Source organism: Nerophis ophidion, linkage group LG21 (assembly GCF_033978795.1).
Source record: "Nerophis ophidion isolate RoL-2023_Sa linkage group LG21, RoL_Noph_v1.0, whole genome shotgun sequence".
Lineage (NCBI taxonomy): Eukaryota > Metazoa > Chordata > Actinopteri > Syngnathiformes > Syngnathidae > Nerophis > Nerophis ophidion.
In genome coordinates, this window is record NC_084631.1 from 31,978,386 (window position 1) to 31,996,084 (window position 17,699).

A 17,699-nucleotide genomic window follows, 5' to 3' on the forward strand; every position below is an offset into this window, starting at 1 on the left:
CGCAACCACATCACCTAAGTCGTCATCCACCCGCCGTCCACCCGAACCAACATTTTATCAGAACCGCAACCGCCCGTTGAAATACATCAGAGGTCGGCCACCTTTACTTCTCAAAGAGCTATTTAAACCCGTTTCACAGAGTAAAGAAGACAATGAGAGCCGCTAACGTTCTCGCGAATATCCAATGGTGTTCATCCTGATGACAAGAATAAGTGTGCGCTGTAAAGCCAGTGCCTTTGACACCTTCAACAACATGTACAAACCAATTATTAGTTCAGTAACATGTATGCAGCTTCCGCAATCACACGTACAAGATTGAAAGGCATACTGGGTGATACAGAGTACACTGATGGTTGTGATATAAACAATTTTAACACTCTTACTAATGTGCCACGATGTGAAGCCACACCAAACAAGAATGACAAACACATTTCGAGAGAACATCCTCACAGTAACACAACATAAACGCAACACAACAAATACCCAGGATCCTTTGCATCCGTGATACATCCTGAATATATTTTACACCCCCGCGCCCCCAACCCTGCCCACCTTACCGACGCACGGGGTGGCAGGGTTTGCTGCTAGCAGGGTGTATAATTTAGTCAGGCAGTGTCATGGATACAAAGGATTCTGGGTATTTGTTGTATTGCGTTTATGTTGTGTTACTGTGGGGAGGGTTCCCCCGAAATGTGTTTGTCATTCTTGTTTGGTGTTGCTTCACAGCGTGGCGCATATTACTAAGAGTGTTAACATTGTTTGTATCACAACCATTAATGTACTCTGTATCACCCAGTATGCCTTGCAGTCATGTGCGTGTGTCTGCAGAAGCCACACACAACATGTTGCTGGACTGACAAGCAGATCGTACATGCTGTAGAAGGCGACAAAGCAAACAATATCTTTACAGCACACCCTAATACTTATTAACTGGGTGACTGCCGGCAGTCATTTTTGAGAATGTTTGCGTCTCCTATTGTCTTTTTTGCTTTGTGACACGGGTCCTAAATGGCTCTTTGGATGGTGAAGGATACAGACCCCTGAACCATGTATATCAAATATTTCCGAATGGTTCAACAGCCACCCTCCCGAATCTAATTAAAATCAATTTTTTCGTCATGTCACCCGCCCGACCCGCGGTTTATCCGCGGACTCCGCGGATGAGACCGCAAACCGCGCATCTCTATTACAAACTGTATATCAGCCACAACACACTATAAGCCATATATATATACAGTGTGAAATTAGTTATTTACCCAGAAATATTTTATAAATGTTTATTTACATACCTTAATTGTTTCTAAACAGTGTCTGTAAACAAAACAGAAGTCATCGCAGTGGCCAGCCATAGCAGTTCTACTCGTATGGATTTTTCATTCGTCACTCCAAGCCAGGTTTGTAAGTTTTACTATATAACTACAACTATTCTTACTTAATAAAGCGTCCCATGTGTGATGTCTGTTGGAGTGTCTGTGCGGGGTGTGTAAGGCCCGGCCTCAATGTCAGCGGCAGGTGAGTAGATTGTCCAGCTGGGATTTTTTTTATCTAATAATGTGTTACCCTCATTAGCAGCAGCCAGAGCGAGAGACGTGGTTGGGAGTTGCTGGTGAGCAGAGGCGTGAGAGCAAGAGAAATTTTGCAGGAAAGCAAAACCACACTGCTTACGAAAATAAAAGACTTGTTACCTCAGACTACCGGGCTCACGAAGGATCTTTGTGTCAGAAGAACCCACAGTAAGGCAACCTCCACATTTTGCAAAATGCGGAGGTTTCCCTCAGTGTAGTGTGGTTTTGCTTTCCAGCAAAATGTATTTTGCTCTCATGCCTCTGCTCACCAGCAACTCCCAACCATATCTCTCGTCCGGCTGCTGCTAATAAGGGCGACAGGTTATTAGATAACAAGTCCAAGCTGGGCAATCTACTTACCTGCCGCAGACTTCGAGGCCGGTCCTTACACCCCCCGCTCCGCAGCAGGCCCGCAGGCCACGCCCCCCTCCACAGTCTTATTAACTTACAGTGGCATTCTTTTTTTATTGTTTCAGTTTCACAAACTCCTCAGTAAATTCACCAAAATGTCACCGTGGAGTTTTTGAGTCTGTTTCGCTGATTGGAGATCTAGTTTCCACAGCTAGTGGGTCCATGACGACGACTTCTGTTTTGTGTGAGCAGCCGTTTTACTGTCGTGTTACAAACACAGTTTGGAAATAATTAAGGCATGCAAATAAACATTCACAAAATATTTCTGTCTAAGTAACTAATTTTACATCTTATATAAGACTTTAAGCTTACACATGGAGAGAAAAAAACAATTCAAAAACTTTTTGGGTCCGGCTTATATACCGTTTTGCTCTATAGTCCAGAAAATACAGTACTGCTTTTTTCAATTAGGATGGAATTTAGCTTTGTGACCTATGATGGTTAATATAACCAATAACCGAGCATTTTAGGGTACGGTTTGCACCACAGACATATCTCCTTAGTGTCTCCATGTAGGGCTGGGCGATATGTCATTTTTTTAATATCTCGATATTTTTAGGCCATGTCACGATATACCATATATATCTCCATATTTTGCTTTAGCCTTGAATGAACAATTGATGCATATAATCACAGAAGTATGATGATTCTATGTGTCTACATTAAAACGTTCTTCTTCATACTGCATTAATATATGCTACTTTTCAACTTTCATGCAGAGAGGGAAATCACAACTAAGTCAATTTAGCAAAACTGTATTTATTAAACAGTTATTAAGCAGTGGCACAAATATTCATGTCATTTCCAAAACAGAAAGTTCAAGATTATCAGAGTAATTTTTAAAACAAGCTATTAGTGCACTTTTGTGCACTAAGATGACATATCAAAACAACACTAAATTAAAGTGCACGTTTTGTACAGAACGCCACTACAATAGTTTAAAACTAATAAAGCGCACTTTTGTACATGATGTAACAAACGATATTTCAATATGTTTCAAATAAAAATGAGCTGCATAATAGGAAATCAAAAATAGTGTATGTCCTTCGCTATGTTGTAGGCTCCTGCGGACGTTACCACCTTCCGTTGTTGACTTTTTTTTTTCATATGGTGTTGATTTGGAAATGGATTATTGGGCATTTTGTTGGTGTGGCACCGAACGGAGATGTTGACATGCGGAGTTTCAAGCTCTCTTCATTCTCTCGCGGGTGACTTTTCAAATGATGCTACAAATTAACAGTAATGCTACTTTTTGTAGCAACGCTTTTGCCCCACATTTTACGTATTACGGTTGTCTGTTCATCATCTTTCCGCTTGAAGCCAAACCACTGCCAGGCGATGGACCCCCTGCTGTTTTTCTTGGGAATTATTTATTCTTCCTTCATTTGTTACCAGATTAGCACCTTTCTTTGTCTCGGGCTACCACTCGCACCACAGCTAACGTTACCCATGCTGCTACCTCTCTGCTCCGCTAGGGCGTATACGTATGTGACTTATGTATGAAGGTGCGCTTGTTTTATGTCTCTGTGAAAAGGAGAGACAAGAAAGAGTGAAGAGGAGCCTGTAGTGTAATGCCCGCAGCTAAAAGCAACTGCGTGAGAACGTATACTCGAATGTCACGATATAGTCATTTTCTATATCGCACAGAGACAAACCCGCAGTATATCGATGTATCGCCCAACCCTAACTCCATGTTTAAATTCACATTTGGGGGATCCCAAATACACAACAAAACATAAGCCAACAGGCAAGAATGGCATAATATGACCCTTTTAACTCCAAGCTGTGAACAATGTGATGTTTATTGTGTTTTCAGAACCACCATTTCTGTCAAGTCTTAATTTACAGCAAAACAAATTCCTGTGAGAACACATTACACATGTGCATGCTCACCAGATCCCTAACGACTTTTCATAGAAGGTAAGTGTTTGGCTATAGGACGATGCGACATTTAATTGACTCTCCAGTCCATACTGCGGGGGGGGGCCAAAAAAACTTGGCTGCCCTGCCCTTTCGCTGCGTAAACACAGCTTTTAACTCGCTGCGGGGAGGGACCGCGCCCGGTGCCAAATGCAAATTTGGCAGGCGGCACGTGCTCAAAGCGGGAGACGGAACGCGACTCCATTCAATGTCAGATGAGTTGGAAACATCTGCAGCTGCTAAATTGGCGGCTTGTGTGCGCCGCACTTAGCTGCAGCGCCGAGGAGAGTGGAGGAGTTTAAACACGATTAGAGGATTAAAAAAAACTGTTTTTGTATGTTTGCTGGAGCTCTCTTTGAAGTCCTGCACGTTCTTTGCAAACGGCTGAAAAGAATGATTTACGCTGATGATACCGGGGTCGTGTTTGAGGATGAGGGGAAACTATCATTTCCGCTCGCTAATTCTGGGTTATTAGACTTGGCTAATCTCATTATGTTGAAATAGACAGAACAATTAGCCTTCTCATATTCGCCAAATGTAGGAATATTTGTCTCATGTTGGGAAGCCAGAACCTCTCAGCCGTCTGCGCTCCCGACTAAATGACACCGAGGCGAGAGCCAGAGCTATGGATCGATACTCGCGGACATTGATGCTTTCTTCTCTCCCCTTCCTCTTCCAGAGGAAAAGAGTACGATACTCTGAGCTGGACTTTGAGGTAAGCTCCTGGACGTCACTCCCTGCCATCTGCCTGTCTTTGCTTTATTTTGTTGTGCTTCTGCCAGGACTTGAGTAGTGCACCTATAGGAGCATCGCTTAACCCCGTCCCCTGCATGGAGCGCTAATAACGGCGTCAGACCTTCCTTTTTTCTATAAGTCTCCGCCAATTCCCGTGGCGATAAATAACAACATGATGGCCGTCTTGTACCGTTAAGTGAAATGGCGCCGCCGTGTATGGCTGTGGGGGTCGTGGTTAAAGAAACAGCGAGTAGATTGTTTCACGAATGAACACTAATAGTGGAGTTTGGGGGTCAGTGCGTGTCATTGACTTTCTTACGAAAAACACGGTGCGGCTGTGTGTGTGTGTGTATGTGTGTGTGTGTGTGTGTGTGTGTGTGTGCGTGTGGGTGTAGTTGTGCTCTTTAGCGTGGCCTGCTGGGCTTCCTGTCAATCTCCAGTCTTTCTGTTCATTTGTTTCTATAAAAAATGCACTATTTCAATAGTATGCAGCAAGTCATCGATGTACTGAACTCCTGTTTCCATCATAGTGTTATCTTGACCAAAATTAGATACACAGACCAATCCAATCCACTTCATTTGTATAGCACATTTAAACAACATAAATGTTTCCAAAGTGCTGCACAACAATATTAAAAACAATATTCAAATATCCTTAGCTCCACTGAATAAAAAATACAACCAATAAAAAAATAATTGAAAAATAAAAGGAGCTGAGCCGGAAGGCAAAGCTCTCAATTTACCGGTGGATTTACGTTCCCATCCTCACCTCAGGTCATGAGCTTTGGTTCGTGACCGAAAGGATAAGATCACGGGTACAAGCTGCCGAAATGAGTTTCCTCAGGGCTCTCCCTTAGAGATAGGGTGAGAAGGTCTGTCATCCGAGAGGAGATCAAAGTAAAGCCGTTGCTCCTCCACATCGAGAGGAGCCAGATGAGGTGGTTCGGGCATCTGGTCAGGATGCCACCCGAACGCCTGTTTAGGGCACGTCCGACCGGTAGGAGGCCACAGGGAAGACCCAGGACACGTTGGGAAGACTATGTCTCCCGGCTGACCTGGGAACTCCTCGGGATCCCCAGGGAAGAGCTAAACAAAGTGGCTGGGGAGAGGGAAGTCTGGGCTTCCCTGCTTAGGCTGCTGCCCCCGCAACCCGACCTCGGATAGGCAGTAGAAGATTGATAGATGGATAATAAATATGATTAAAAACTATTTTAAAGGGTAAAACCAATTAAAGCAATAAATATAAATTAACATTTATAAAAAAAATAAAATAAAAACACATAGGACCACAGTACTCACGTAGTGTTAAAAGCCAAAGAATAAGACGAGACTTAAAACACTCGATTGTGGGAGCAGTTCTAACATGAGGGGGCAGAGTGTTCCAGAGCTTAGGGCCGACCACAGAGAAGGCCCTGCCTCCCCTGGTTTTAAGTCTGGTCTTGCCACCACGAGCGTGTGCAGGAGTGTAAATTTGGATGAGGTCTGAGATATAATGAGGTGCCAGTCCATGTAAAGCTTTAAAAACAAACAGTAATGTTTTTAAAATCGGTTCTAAAATGAACCTGGAGCCAGTGCAGACTCTGAAGAATTGCGGTTATATGCCGGCGTTTCCTGGCCCCTGTTAAAGGTCGTTCTGCCGCGTTCTGGACTAACTGCAACCGGGAGAGAGCTTTTTGGCTAATGCCAGCATAAAGTGCACTGCAGTAGTCCAGGCGACTTGAAATAAAAGCATGCATGACTTGTTAAAAAAGGTTAAAAGCTAAAAGCAGTTTTACCTTTGCTAAAAGTCGAAGGTGATAAAAACACGATTTTAAAACGTCATTGACTTGTTTGTTAAGTTTAAAATCACTGTCTATAGTGACAATATAGACCAGATGTACATTACAGGCCAAAATGTTGGACACACCTTCTCATTCAATGCATTTTCTTTATTTTATTTATTTATTTTGAGGCGGCTTGAGGGTTCCAGGTTCGATCCCTGCTTGCGCCATCCTAGTCACTGCCGTTGTGTCCTTGGGCAAGACACTTTACCCACCTGCTCCCAGGGCCACCCACACTGGTTTAAATGTAACTTAGATATTGGGTAATACTATGCAAAGCGCTTTGAGTCGCTAGAGAAAATGGCTATATAAATACAATTCACTTCACAATAGTAGTAATTGTGGCTGCAACAAATAATCAATGAATTCCATAATTAAAAGGGGGTGATTTATTTTCCTTTGGGTCGATTTTTTGTGTATTGACTGCATGCAGTGCCCGGAACTAAAAATTGAGCAAACATGAGAGCGGTGTTGCTGGTGGTAATTATTAATGCACATGTTAAGCGCCTTTGCTTTAACTCGGTTGGTAGAGTGGCCGTGCCAGCAACTTGAGGGTTCCAGGTTCGATTCCCGCCTCTGCCATCCTAGTCACTGCTGTTGTGTCCTTGGGCAAGAGACTTTACCCACCTGTTCCCAGTGCCACCCACACTGGTTTAAAAATGTAACTTAGATATTGGGTATTACTATGCAAAGCGCTTTGAGAAAAGCGCTATATAAATATAATTCACTTCACTTCCCTCATCCATCCATGCATTTTCTACCGCTTGGGGATAGGTTGATTGGCAACACTAAATGGTCCCTAGTGTGCGAATGTGAGTGTGAATGTTGTCTGTCTATCTGTGTTGGCCCTGCGCTGAGGTGGCGACTTGTCCAGTGTGTACGCCGCCTTCCGCCCGATTGTAGCTGAAATAGGCACCAGCGCCCCCCGTGATCCCAAAGGGAATAAGCGGTAGAAAATGGATGGATGGATGTCTTCTTTCAGGGTCGTATCACGGAAAATATTTTTTCTTTTCTTTTTTTGAAATCATGTTTTAAAAGTTATGATTTACTTTAGAATTGAAAAAATGTTAATTATACTTTTGTTTTTGTTTTGGGTTTTTTTAAGCAGCCAATAAATCTTAAGGTTCATCAAATTCTGATAACTAGCTAGCTTAAATGCTTACATGAAAACAAAAAGACATTAACGTATTTCCTTGGTAAGAAACAACATACTCCAATATAAACTAGCATAAACACTCTTTGCCTTTTTCATTAAAATACAAGTACAAACTTATTTAAACGCAATGAATAAATAATATGGCTCTTAAGAAGTCAGTCAAATATTTGATGTTTCTTTTTCTACCATGAATTGATTAACGTGGACCCCGACTTAAACAAGTTGAAAAACTTATTCGGGTGTTACCATTTAGTGGTCAATTGTTCGGATTTTGTAATCTACTAATAAAAGTTTCGAGCAATAAATTCTGTTAAAAAGATGTATAGTGTGTGTCAATTTTAGTTTTAACATTTCAAAAATAAAACTTGGTTAAAGATCTTTGTGATAATTATAATAACCATGATCATTTTGGTCACAATAACCGTGATATGGAATGTTGATGTCATTCCATCCCTTAATGGCCCACTAATAGATGGTTATGCTGTTTTAAAGACTGGAAATTCACCATATTTGTGGGCGGTGTAATCGTCTAGAGCATGGGTGTCAAACTCTGGCCCGTGGGCCAGATTTGGCCCGCCGTGTAATTTAATTTGGCCCTTGAGGCAATATCAAATTAAGATTAGAGCTGGCCCGCCGCTGTAACACCACATTCACGGCTAATACTCTTACTTGCCAACCCTCCCGATTATCCCGGAAGACTCCCAAAGTACAGTGCCCCTCCCGAATTTCATCCCGGACAACAATATTGGGGGTGGGCCTTAAAGGCACTGCCTTTGTCGTTCTTTACAACCTGTCGCCACGTCTGCTTTTCCCTCCATACAATCAGCGTGCCGGCCCAGTCACATAATATATGCGACTTATACACACACACACACACACACACAAGAGAATGCAATGCATACTTAGTCAACAGCCATACAGGTCACACTGAGGGTGGCCATATAAACAACTTTAACACTGTTACAAATATGCGCCACACTGTGAACCCACACCAAACAAGAATGACACATTTCGGGAGAACTTCTGCACCGTAACACAACATAAACACAACAGAACAAATACCCACAACCCCTTGCAGCAGTAACTCTTCCGGGACCCAACAATATACACCCCCCCGCTATCACCAAACTCCGTCCACCTCAACCCCTCCGCCGAAAAGAGGCATTCAATTTTTTTTTATATTTCATTTGATATGCCATTGATATCTTTTAATTATTATTATTATTTGAAACTCAATTTTGCATATAAAGTTATATAAGCCTTGCTTGTTCAATATTCAATGCAAAACTTGTTTGGGTCCCTATTAAAAGGTTAATTTGTTCAACCTCGGCCCGCGGCTTTGTTTGGTTTTAAATTTTGGCCCACTCTGTATTTGAGTTTGACACCCCTGCTCTAGAGCGTATATATGTTTGTATGTATGTATGTATGTATGTATGTATGTATGTATGTATGGTGCGTGGCTCGCTACTAACTGTGACCTTTCTGACTCTCACTGGAGGCACACGACTGGCTGTTGCATGACCCAGGCTAGGAAATAGTGGTTCCATGTTATGTGTTTCTCTTTTATCTCCCATCGACAGTATTTACTGTACATGCATTACTTCGACCACACATTTATCGGATACGATTCGACAACTGAAGTATATAAAATATACGAAAATAGCAAGTAAAAACAAAACCCCTAACCCAGCACACACTCGCCTAAACGCCAAACGTTGTAAAGACCATTGAAGAGGTAAGAACATCCGCCATCTTTAACCCCTTTTAACGGCCCGCATCACCGCAGTCCCCAAACCCACTCCCTTTCCTCCACGACCACGCCCTCATGCCTGCCCCGCCCCCAACCGCCCCTCCTTATTCATCTTATTTTGTTTTCTCTTCGGTTCATTTTTTTGGTGTTCCCCTTCCTTTCTTCCCTTCCAGAAAGTGATGCACACTCGCAAAAGACACTCTGAGCTGTACCATGAGCTCAACCACTCCTCCAAGTTCCACACCATAGACAGGTATAGCAGGGACCCGGCCATGTCCACCTTCAAGGTAAGACTTGACTGCCTAAAAAGTAGAATGGGAGCCCCCGCGCCCATATAAACACCCCCCCTCCGCCCCCGCACAGTCTCACACCGCCCAATCATGCACCTGAAAGCTCAGTCCCTCCAGGAATCTGTGATTTGCCCAAATTCTGTGTGCAATGCCACAACGTCAGCGTCATTTACACCAATCCACTTTGTCTTAGGCCAAGCAGAAACAGCAATTTGTGACAATATACCAACTCTTCATTGATCAAACCACACAATTAGTCCCCCAGTGAAGCTCAAAACTACATCTGAGGAATGTAGTATATAAACATTTACTTGATATTGCATTTATTGTATTTATGTACCGTATATTTCGGATTATAAATCGCTGCGGAGTATAAGTCGCACCGGCCGAAAATGCATGATAAAGAAGGAAAAAAACATAAGTCGCACTGGAGTATAGATCGCATTTTTGGGGGAAATTGATTTGATAAAACCCAACACCAAGAATAGACATTTGAAAGGCAATTTAAAGTAAATAAAGAATAGTGAACAACAGGCTAAATAAGTGTTCCTTATATGACACAGAAATAACCAACTGAGAAGGTGCCTGGTATGTTAACGTAACATATTATGGTAAGAGTCATTCAAATAACTATAACATATAGAACATGCTATACGTTTACCAAACAATCTGTCACTCCTAATCGATAAATCCCATGAAATCTTCTTCCTCGATGTCGCTTCTAAACAACTATGCCAATTTCATAGGTATGCGCCGCTTCCTCTTGTCGTTTTCTGCCGCATATTTCACTACGTCCAGCTTGTAATCTGCAGTACATGATCTCCATTTTTGTTCAGCCCTTCTCAGTTTTTATAAGTTACCGCCAACGATGAAATGATCCATTTTAATAGCTACGGCAGTAACTCATAGTACAAAATAAAAATACTTTAAAAAATAATTGGACTCATTTGTCCATACTACACCCAGTTCTAATGTTCACACTTCAGATTTTCCTTAAGAAAGCAGCGATGTATTCCAGTCATTAAAGAATACCAATAAGCATTTACCATTTGAAAGTGTTGTTTAGTAAATGTTCACTTGAAATAAAAGTCTTATATTATTCACGACACTACTTTTTTACTGCAAAATGAAGTAATACCTACTTAGTGGCCGAGTGGTTAGAGCAGGGGTCGGGGAACCTTTTTGGCTGAGGGAGCCATGAAAGCTAACTAATTTAAAATGTATTTCTGTGAGAGCCATATAATATTTTTTTAACACTGAATACAACTACCGTATTTTCAGAGTTTAAGTCGCTCTGGAGTATAAGTCGCACCTGCCGAAAATGCATAATAAAGAAGGAAAAAAAAACATATATAAGTCGCACTGGAGTATAAGTCGCATTTTTGTGGGAAATGTATTTGATAAAACCCAACTCCAAGAATAGACATTTGAAAGGCAATTTAAAATAAAGAATAGTGAACAACAGGCTGAATAAGAGTAATTTATATGACACATAAATAACCAACTGAGAAGGTGCCTGGTATGTTAACGTAACATATTATGGTAAGAGTCATTCAAATAACTATAACATATAGAACATGCTATACATTTACCAAACAATCTGTCACTCCTAATCGATAAATCCCATGAAATCTTAGACGTCTAGTCTCTTATGTGAATGAGCTAAATATTATTATTTGATATTTTACGGTATTGTGTTAATTTCACACATAAGTCGCTCCAAGTTGCACCACCGGCCAAACTGTGAAAAAAAACTGCGACTTATCGTCCGAAAAATACGGTAAATGCATGCATTTTTATGTAAGACCAACTTTTTTGGAGTATGTATAGATATATATTCCTGAAAGAACTCTCCTGAAGGAATCAATAAAGTACTATCTATATATATATATATATATATATATATATATATATATATATATATATATATATATATATATATATATATATATATATAACATAGTTGTTCTGAAGATAACCAATGATAAAATTAAATCCTTCTTACCATTATCGCGATTTCTTGAACAGGTGCGGTAGAAAACGGATGGATGGATTAAAAGGCATGAGAATGTTTACTATTTTGAACGTTATTTTTAACACTGTGATTACCAGCGGAATTATTCATTACTTATCGTGTTAAGCAATGTCAGCTAATATTCATCCGAGAGCCAGATGCAGTCATCAGAAGAGATGTAACCCCTGTGTTAGAGTGTTGGTAGGTTGTGAGTTCAAACCCCGGCCGAGTCATACCAAAAACTATAAAGATGGGATCTATTACCTCCTTTAGACTTAGACAAACTTTAATGATCCACAAGGGAAATTGTTCCACACAGTAGCTCAGTTACAATGATGGAAAGTGTAAGGATAGAAAGGACAATGCAGGTATAAATAGACTAAATATAGCGATGTAAATATAACGTATGTACGTAATATATGTACAGTACATTATATGTACAGATATATAGTAATATATTATGTCTATATCAATATAGACATGCTTGGCAGTCAGCATCAAGGGTTGGAATTGGGGGTTAAATCACCCAAAATTTATTCCCGGGCGCGGCCACAGCTGCTGCTCACTGCTCCCCTCAACTCCCAGGGGGTGAGCAAGGGGATGGGTCAATGCAGAGGAATAATTTCACCGCACTTTGTGTGTGTGTGTGTGTGTGTGTGTGTGTGTGTGTGTGTGTGTGTGTGTGTGTGTGTGTGTGTGTGTGTGTGTGTGAGTGACAATCATTGGTACTTTAACTTAAGTTAAAAAAAGAACTTGGAAAAGGGAAAAAAGTTGTAGCAAAACCATCAACCTAAAACCTGTCAATATTTGAAATGAACAAAATGACACTTGTCAGCTGTTAGCATATATTACTTCAATCAATCGTGGCGGAAATGTCCGTGACACGAAACTGCAGTAATAAACAGTAGGGATGCAACGGTACTCGCAATAATCCTGCACGGGACAATTAAATGAAAAAATCAAAAATCGTCATATTAATCAAGATTGAATTATATGAAAAAAAATATTCTTGATCTTTTTTTCTGCTGTATCACTCAGCACGAGTTCACATATGTTCTTGGCGTAAATTGATGTTTGTAACACTTCAAGCGTAAAACATACACAGAGAATGTCTAACTTGTGGACTTTCTATAATTTTAATTAATTAACTCCCTGTATTTTTCGGATTATTTATTGCAGTTTTTTTTCACAGTATGTCCAAGGATGCGACTTATACTCTGGAGCGATTTATTTGTGAATTTATTAACACATTACCGTAAAATATAGAAGAGGAAGCAGCGCATTGTCTACCTTTGGAGTTGGCAGAGTTGTTTAGAAGCGACACCGAGGAAGAAGATTTCATGGGATTTAGCGATTAGAAGTGACGGATTGTTTGGTAAACGTATAGCATGTTCTTTGAACGACTCGCACCATAATATTTTACGTTGACATACGTAACAATAATAATGTACTCAGTACGTTATTTATGCGTCATATAACGTACACTTCCATCCATCCATTTCCTACCGCTTATTCCCTTTTGGCGCCTATCTCAACTAATGTACACTTATTCAGTCAGTAAATTGCCTTTCAAATGTCTATTCTTAGTGTTGGATTTTATCAAATAAATTTCCCTCAAAAATGTGACTTATATTGTAGTGCTGGCCTGGGCAATTATTTTGACTCTTGGGCCACATTTAGAGAAAGAAATGAGTCTGGGGGCCGGTATATCTATTTTTAGGGACACTAATACAAAACTTCACAATAATGTCTGATTAAATGCTAAAAACGTTATTACAGACAGCCTTAAAAAAGGTAATGGAATTTTACATTTTTCTATGAACGATAAAACACTGAATATTGACAAAATATGAATGTCACACCCCCTTTCAATTGACATATTTTACAATCAAGTGAAACGCAACAAAAATTCAACAAACACTGAACTATGAACAAAGGGTATAAAATAAACCCACCTACAATCTGATATATCACTAAGCTTTAGAACTTTGTTGTGAAAAGCTCCTTCCACATCTGTAGAAACGCTTCCTGCCCACACTGTTTGGTGCCTCGTCTGAGCTGCTGTGACTTACATTACTATAGTAACTAATTAGATTACCATAGTAACTGGTATATCATCCATAAGCGCGGATTCCAACTATTGAAATGCTTTGTATAGTTGAAGACTTACGGTCATTAGAAAACATGAGTGCACATCATAAAGGCAGCCACAGTGTCCATCTTAAGATCTAAAAAAATATTTGGGAATGTCCGGCGGGCCAGATTGAAAAGCTTAATGGACCGCTTGTGGCCCCTGGGCGTTAATTTGCCCAGGTCTGCTCTAGTGCGACTTATTTGTGGGGTTTTTTTCCTTCTTTAGTATGCATTATCGGCCGGTGCGATTTATACTCCGGAGCGATTTATAATCCGAAAAATACAGTACTATGATTAGTTATAGGTCATTAAAACCGTACATTAATTGGTATGGTATTAAACAAGTCCAACATCAATACAGTATTTAGTTTTTTCCATTGTTTGCTGAAATACTGTACTTTTTGAGGTTAAGGTTACAAGGATACTTATACCGAAAGATAAGCCACAAAACATCGCAACTTTCTGAAAAAGCTGCCGCAAATGGAGGCATTTTAGTCCACAACAACCATGAAAAAAGCCCGCAAAATCCTGGAGGGACTGAACGGTCCAATCTGCAGTGGTTGTCGGTAGATTGCATTTGCATTAAATCACCGGTTTTAAAGCAGTCAAGAAAATCAACAGTGTGGTAGCGTTACTGACTAGGGGTGCAGTGGGATGCGCTGCAATTAGGGTTGCAACGGGGTGGAAAGTTTCCGATAAATTTGCGGAAACTTATCACAGGAAGTTAAGCTCGGGAAGTTTGGAAATTTGGACCATTTTTTGATTATTCAAAATTGGACACCGTCCATTTTATTCTGTAGATTAAGATGATAAGCTTGTAAAAGACAAATGCAAGGCCACACACAGATGTAAATAGTCAGCTAAACAATTGGAGTAGTCTTTAAAAAAATATTTTACTGATGGACAAATGAATAGAAATAGTCTGGATGAATAAATGAACACTCAATCAGCATGCTGAATCAAACTATTACCTACATTCTTGTATGACAACGGAATGACCAGCAGAACAGAAGGCAGAGGAAACTACACCTTTTGATTTAGTATTTGCTAGTTGAACTTAACAGATCACAAAAAAAGGCCAATATGGATCACTAACTTTCGCATAAATGAATGGGATTTAACATAGAAAAAATTAGCATCACGGCTAACGGAAAAATATTTTCAGTTCATTATGAGCTAGCTAGAGATATTGGCCCCACAATCATTTAACAAGTACAGGAACAGCTAGCTAGCTTGAGTGGAAGTCCGCTGGAGTAGTCTGCAGTCGTACAGTAACAAGCAATTACCGTATTTTTCGGACTATAAGTCGCAGTTTTTTTCATAGTTGGGCCAAGGGTGTGAATTATGTGTGAAATTATTAACACATTACCGTAAAATATATAATAATATTATTTAGCTCATTCACGTAAGAGACTAGACGTATAAGTTTTAATGGGATTTATCGATTAGGAGTGACAGATTGTTTGGTAAACGTATAGCATGTTCTATATGTTAGTTATTTGAATGACTCTTACCATAATATGTTACGTTAACATAGCAGGCACCTTCTCAGTTGGTTATTTATGCGTCATATAACGTACACTTATTCAGCCTGTTGTTTGCTATTCTTTATTTATTTTAAATTGGCTTTCAAATGTCTATTCTTGGTGTTGGGTTTTATCAAATAAATTTCCCCCAAAAATGGGACTTATACTCCAGTGCGACTTATACTGCGAAAAATACAGTGCGCCTCTATTAAACCTAAATACCATAAATCAAATATATTTACCCCAGTTATATCATCAACACTTACTTGACTGGATGAAGCCCTTAGGCTCAAATACTAGTGTGGCCTCAACAGCCCTGCTGTAGAGTGTAGCTTGCTGGGAATTATCTGTGCATGTGATGTAGGAATGCACTGTGAAGGGTTGAAATTCAAATGAATTTGCATCCAATCAGGTAGTTTTAGCTAATGATCATGCTGCAAGATCTAGCATGTTGCAATCAATGTTTATTTCCATTAATACCCGTTATTTCCCATGGAAAGTTTCCAACTTTGAATATTCCCGGAATTTTGCAACCGTAGCTACAATATTATATACTTTTGCACTCTGCACGTTAAAGTGAAGGACGACCGGAGACGAAAAGTCATGCTAAGTGAAGTGAATGTGAAGTAGTGAAACGACTACAAAGTAGTTGCTTTGTCCACACGTCAACAAAAGTCTCGCAGAGAGTAAACAGAGAAGAAGAGGAAATGAGCCCGTAGATTAATAAGTCAGGAGAGGGAATAATATCCAAACAGTGCGGCAACAGATATGAATACGGAGATACGACGCACACATTAAGGATTTAACAATTACAGATGCACTAAATCTTAGCCCCTGAATTGTTATCAAATTATGAGGTGCCCAAGGATTCCCACCCCTTTTTTACATCTACCGTATATTCTTATTCATTTTTTGTATACCATATTTTTCGGACTATAAGTCGCAGTTTTTGGCCAGGGGTGCGGCTTATACCCACAAGCGACTTATGTGTGAAATTATTAACACATTACCGTAAAATATCAAATATTATTATTTAGCTCATTCACGTAAGAGACTAGACGAATAAGATTTCATGGGATTTATTGATTAGGATTGACAGATTGTTTGGTAAACGTGTAGCATGTTCTATGTGTTATAGTTATTTGAATGACTCTTACCATAATATGTTACGTTAACATACCAGGCACCTTCTCAGTTGGTTATTTATGCGTCATATAAGGTACACTTATTCAGCCTGTTGTTCACTATTCTTTATTTATTTTAAATTGCCTTTCAAATGTCTATTCTTGGTGTTGGGTTTTATCAAATCAATTTCCCCAAAAAATGCTACTTATACTCCAGTGCGACTTATGTATGTTTTTTTCCTTCTTTATTATGCATTTTCGGCAGGTGCGACTTATACTCCGGAGCGACTTATACTCTGGAAAAATACGGTATAATGAAGAATTAGCTATTTGTAGTTATTCATGATTCATTTGAAAATCGTCCCTAAGTGACGGGAAGAAAAGCTCGTACTCCCTTGGAGATTTGGTTTGGCGCCACCAGCTGGTCTGCACGTACACTCGTGGTCAAAAGAACATAATGTCATGGCTGTCTTGAGTTTCCAATCATTTCTACAACTCTTATTTTTTGGTGATAGAGTGATTGGAGCACATACTTGTTGATCACAAAAAACATTCATAAAGTTTGGTTCTTTTATGATTTTATTATGGCTCTACTGAAAATGTGAGCAAATGTGCTGGGTCAAAAGTATACATACAGCAATGTTAATTTGCTTTCATGTCCCTTGGCAAGTTTCACTGCAAAAAGGCGCTTTTGGTAGCCATCCACAAGCTTCTACTTGAATTTTTGACCACCACTCTTGACAAAATTGGTGCAGTTCAGCTAAATGTGTTGGTTTTCTGACATGGACTTGTTTCTTCAACATTGTCCACATGTTTAAGTCAGGACTTTGGGAAGGCCATTATGAAACCTTCATTCTAGCCTGATCTAGCCATCCCTTTACCACTTTTGACATGTGTTTGGGGTCATTATCCTGTCGGAACACCCAACTGCGCCCAAGACCCAACCTCTGGGCTGATGATTTTAGGTTGTCCTGAAGAATTTGGAGGCAATCCTCCTTTGTCATTGTCCCATTTACTCTCTCTGTAAAGCACCAGTTCCAAACTTCTGGTAAAATTTTTGACCATTCCTATTGACAAAATTGGTGCAGTTTAGCTAAATGTGTTGGTTTTCTGACATGGACTTGTTTCTTCACCATTGTACACACGTTTAAGTCAGGACTTTGGGTAGGCCATTCTAAAACCTAAATTTTAGCCTGATTTAGCCATTCCTTTACCACTTTTGACATGTGTTTGGGGTCATTGTCCTGTTGGGACA

At 40.0% G+C, this 17,699-nt stretch overlaps 1 protein-coding gene across 18 annotated transcripts in view; it reads left to right on the top strand.

Annotated features, from left to right (window-relative positions):
• Positions 1–17,699, top strand: part of adgrb2 (adhesion G protein-coupled receptor B2) — a 1,085,043-nt gene that overhangs the window by 1,014,282 nt on the left and 53,062 nt on the right. For 16 of the 18 annotated variants that reach the window (XM_061882474.1, XM_061882487.1, XM_061882489.1 and 13 more), the window contains 2 exons: positions 4,576–4,611; positions 9,531–9,644. The exons of 1 other annotated variant lie outside the window; for it this stretch is intronic. In XM_061882474.1, the coding sequence (XP_061738458.1) occupies positions 4,576–4,611; positions 9,531–9,644 (150 nt within the window). The remainder of the gene's footprint in view (positions 1–4,575; positions 4,612–9,530; positions 9,645–17,699) is intronic. One more of the 18 variants, XM_061882477.1, reaches the window with a different exon arrangement.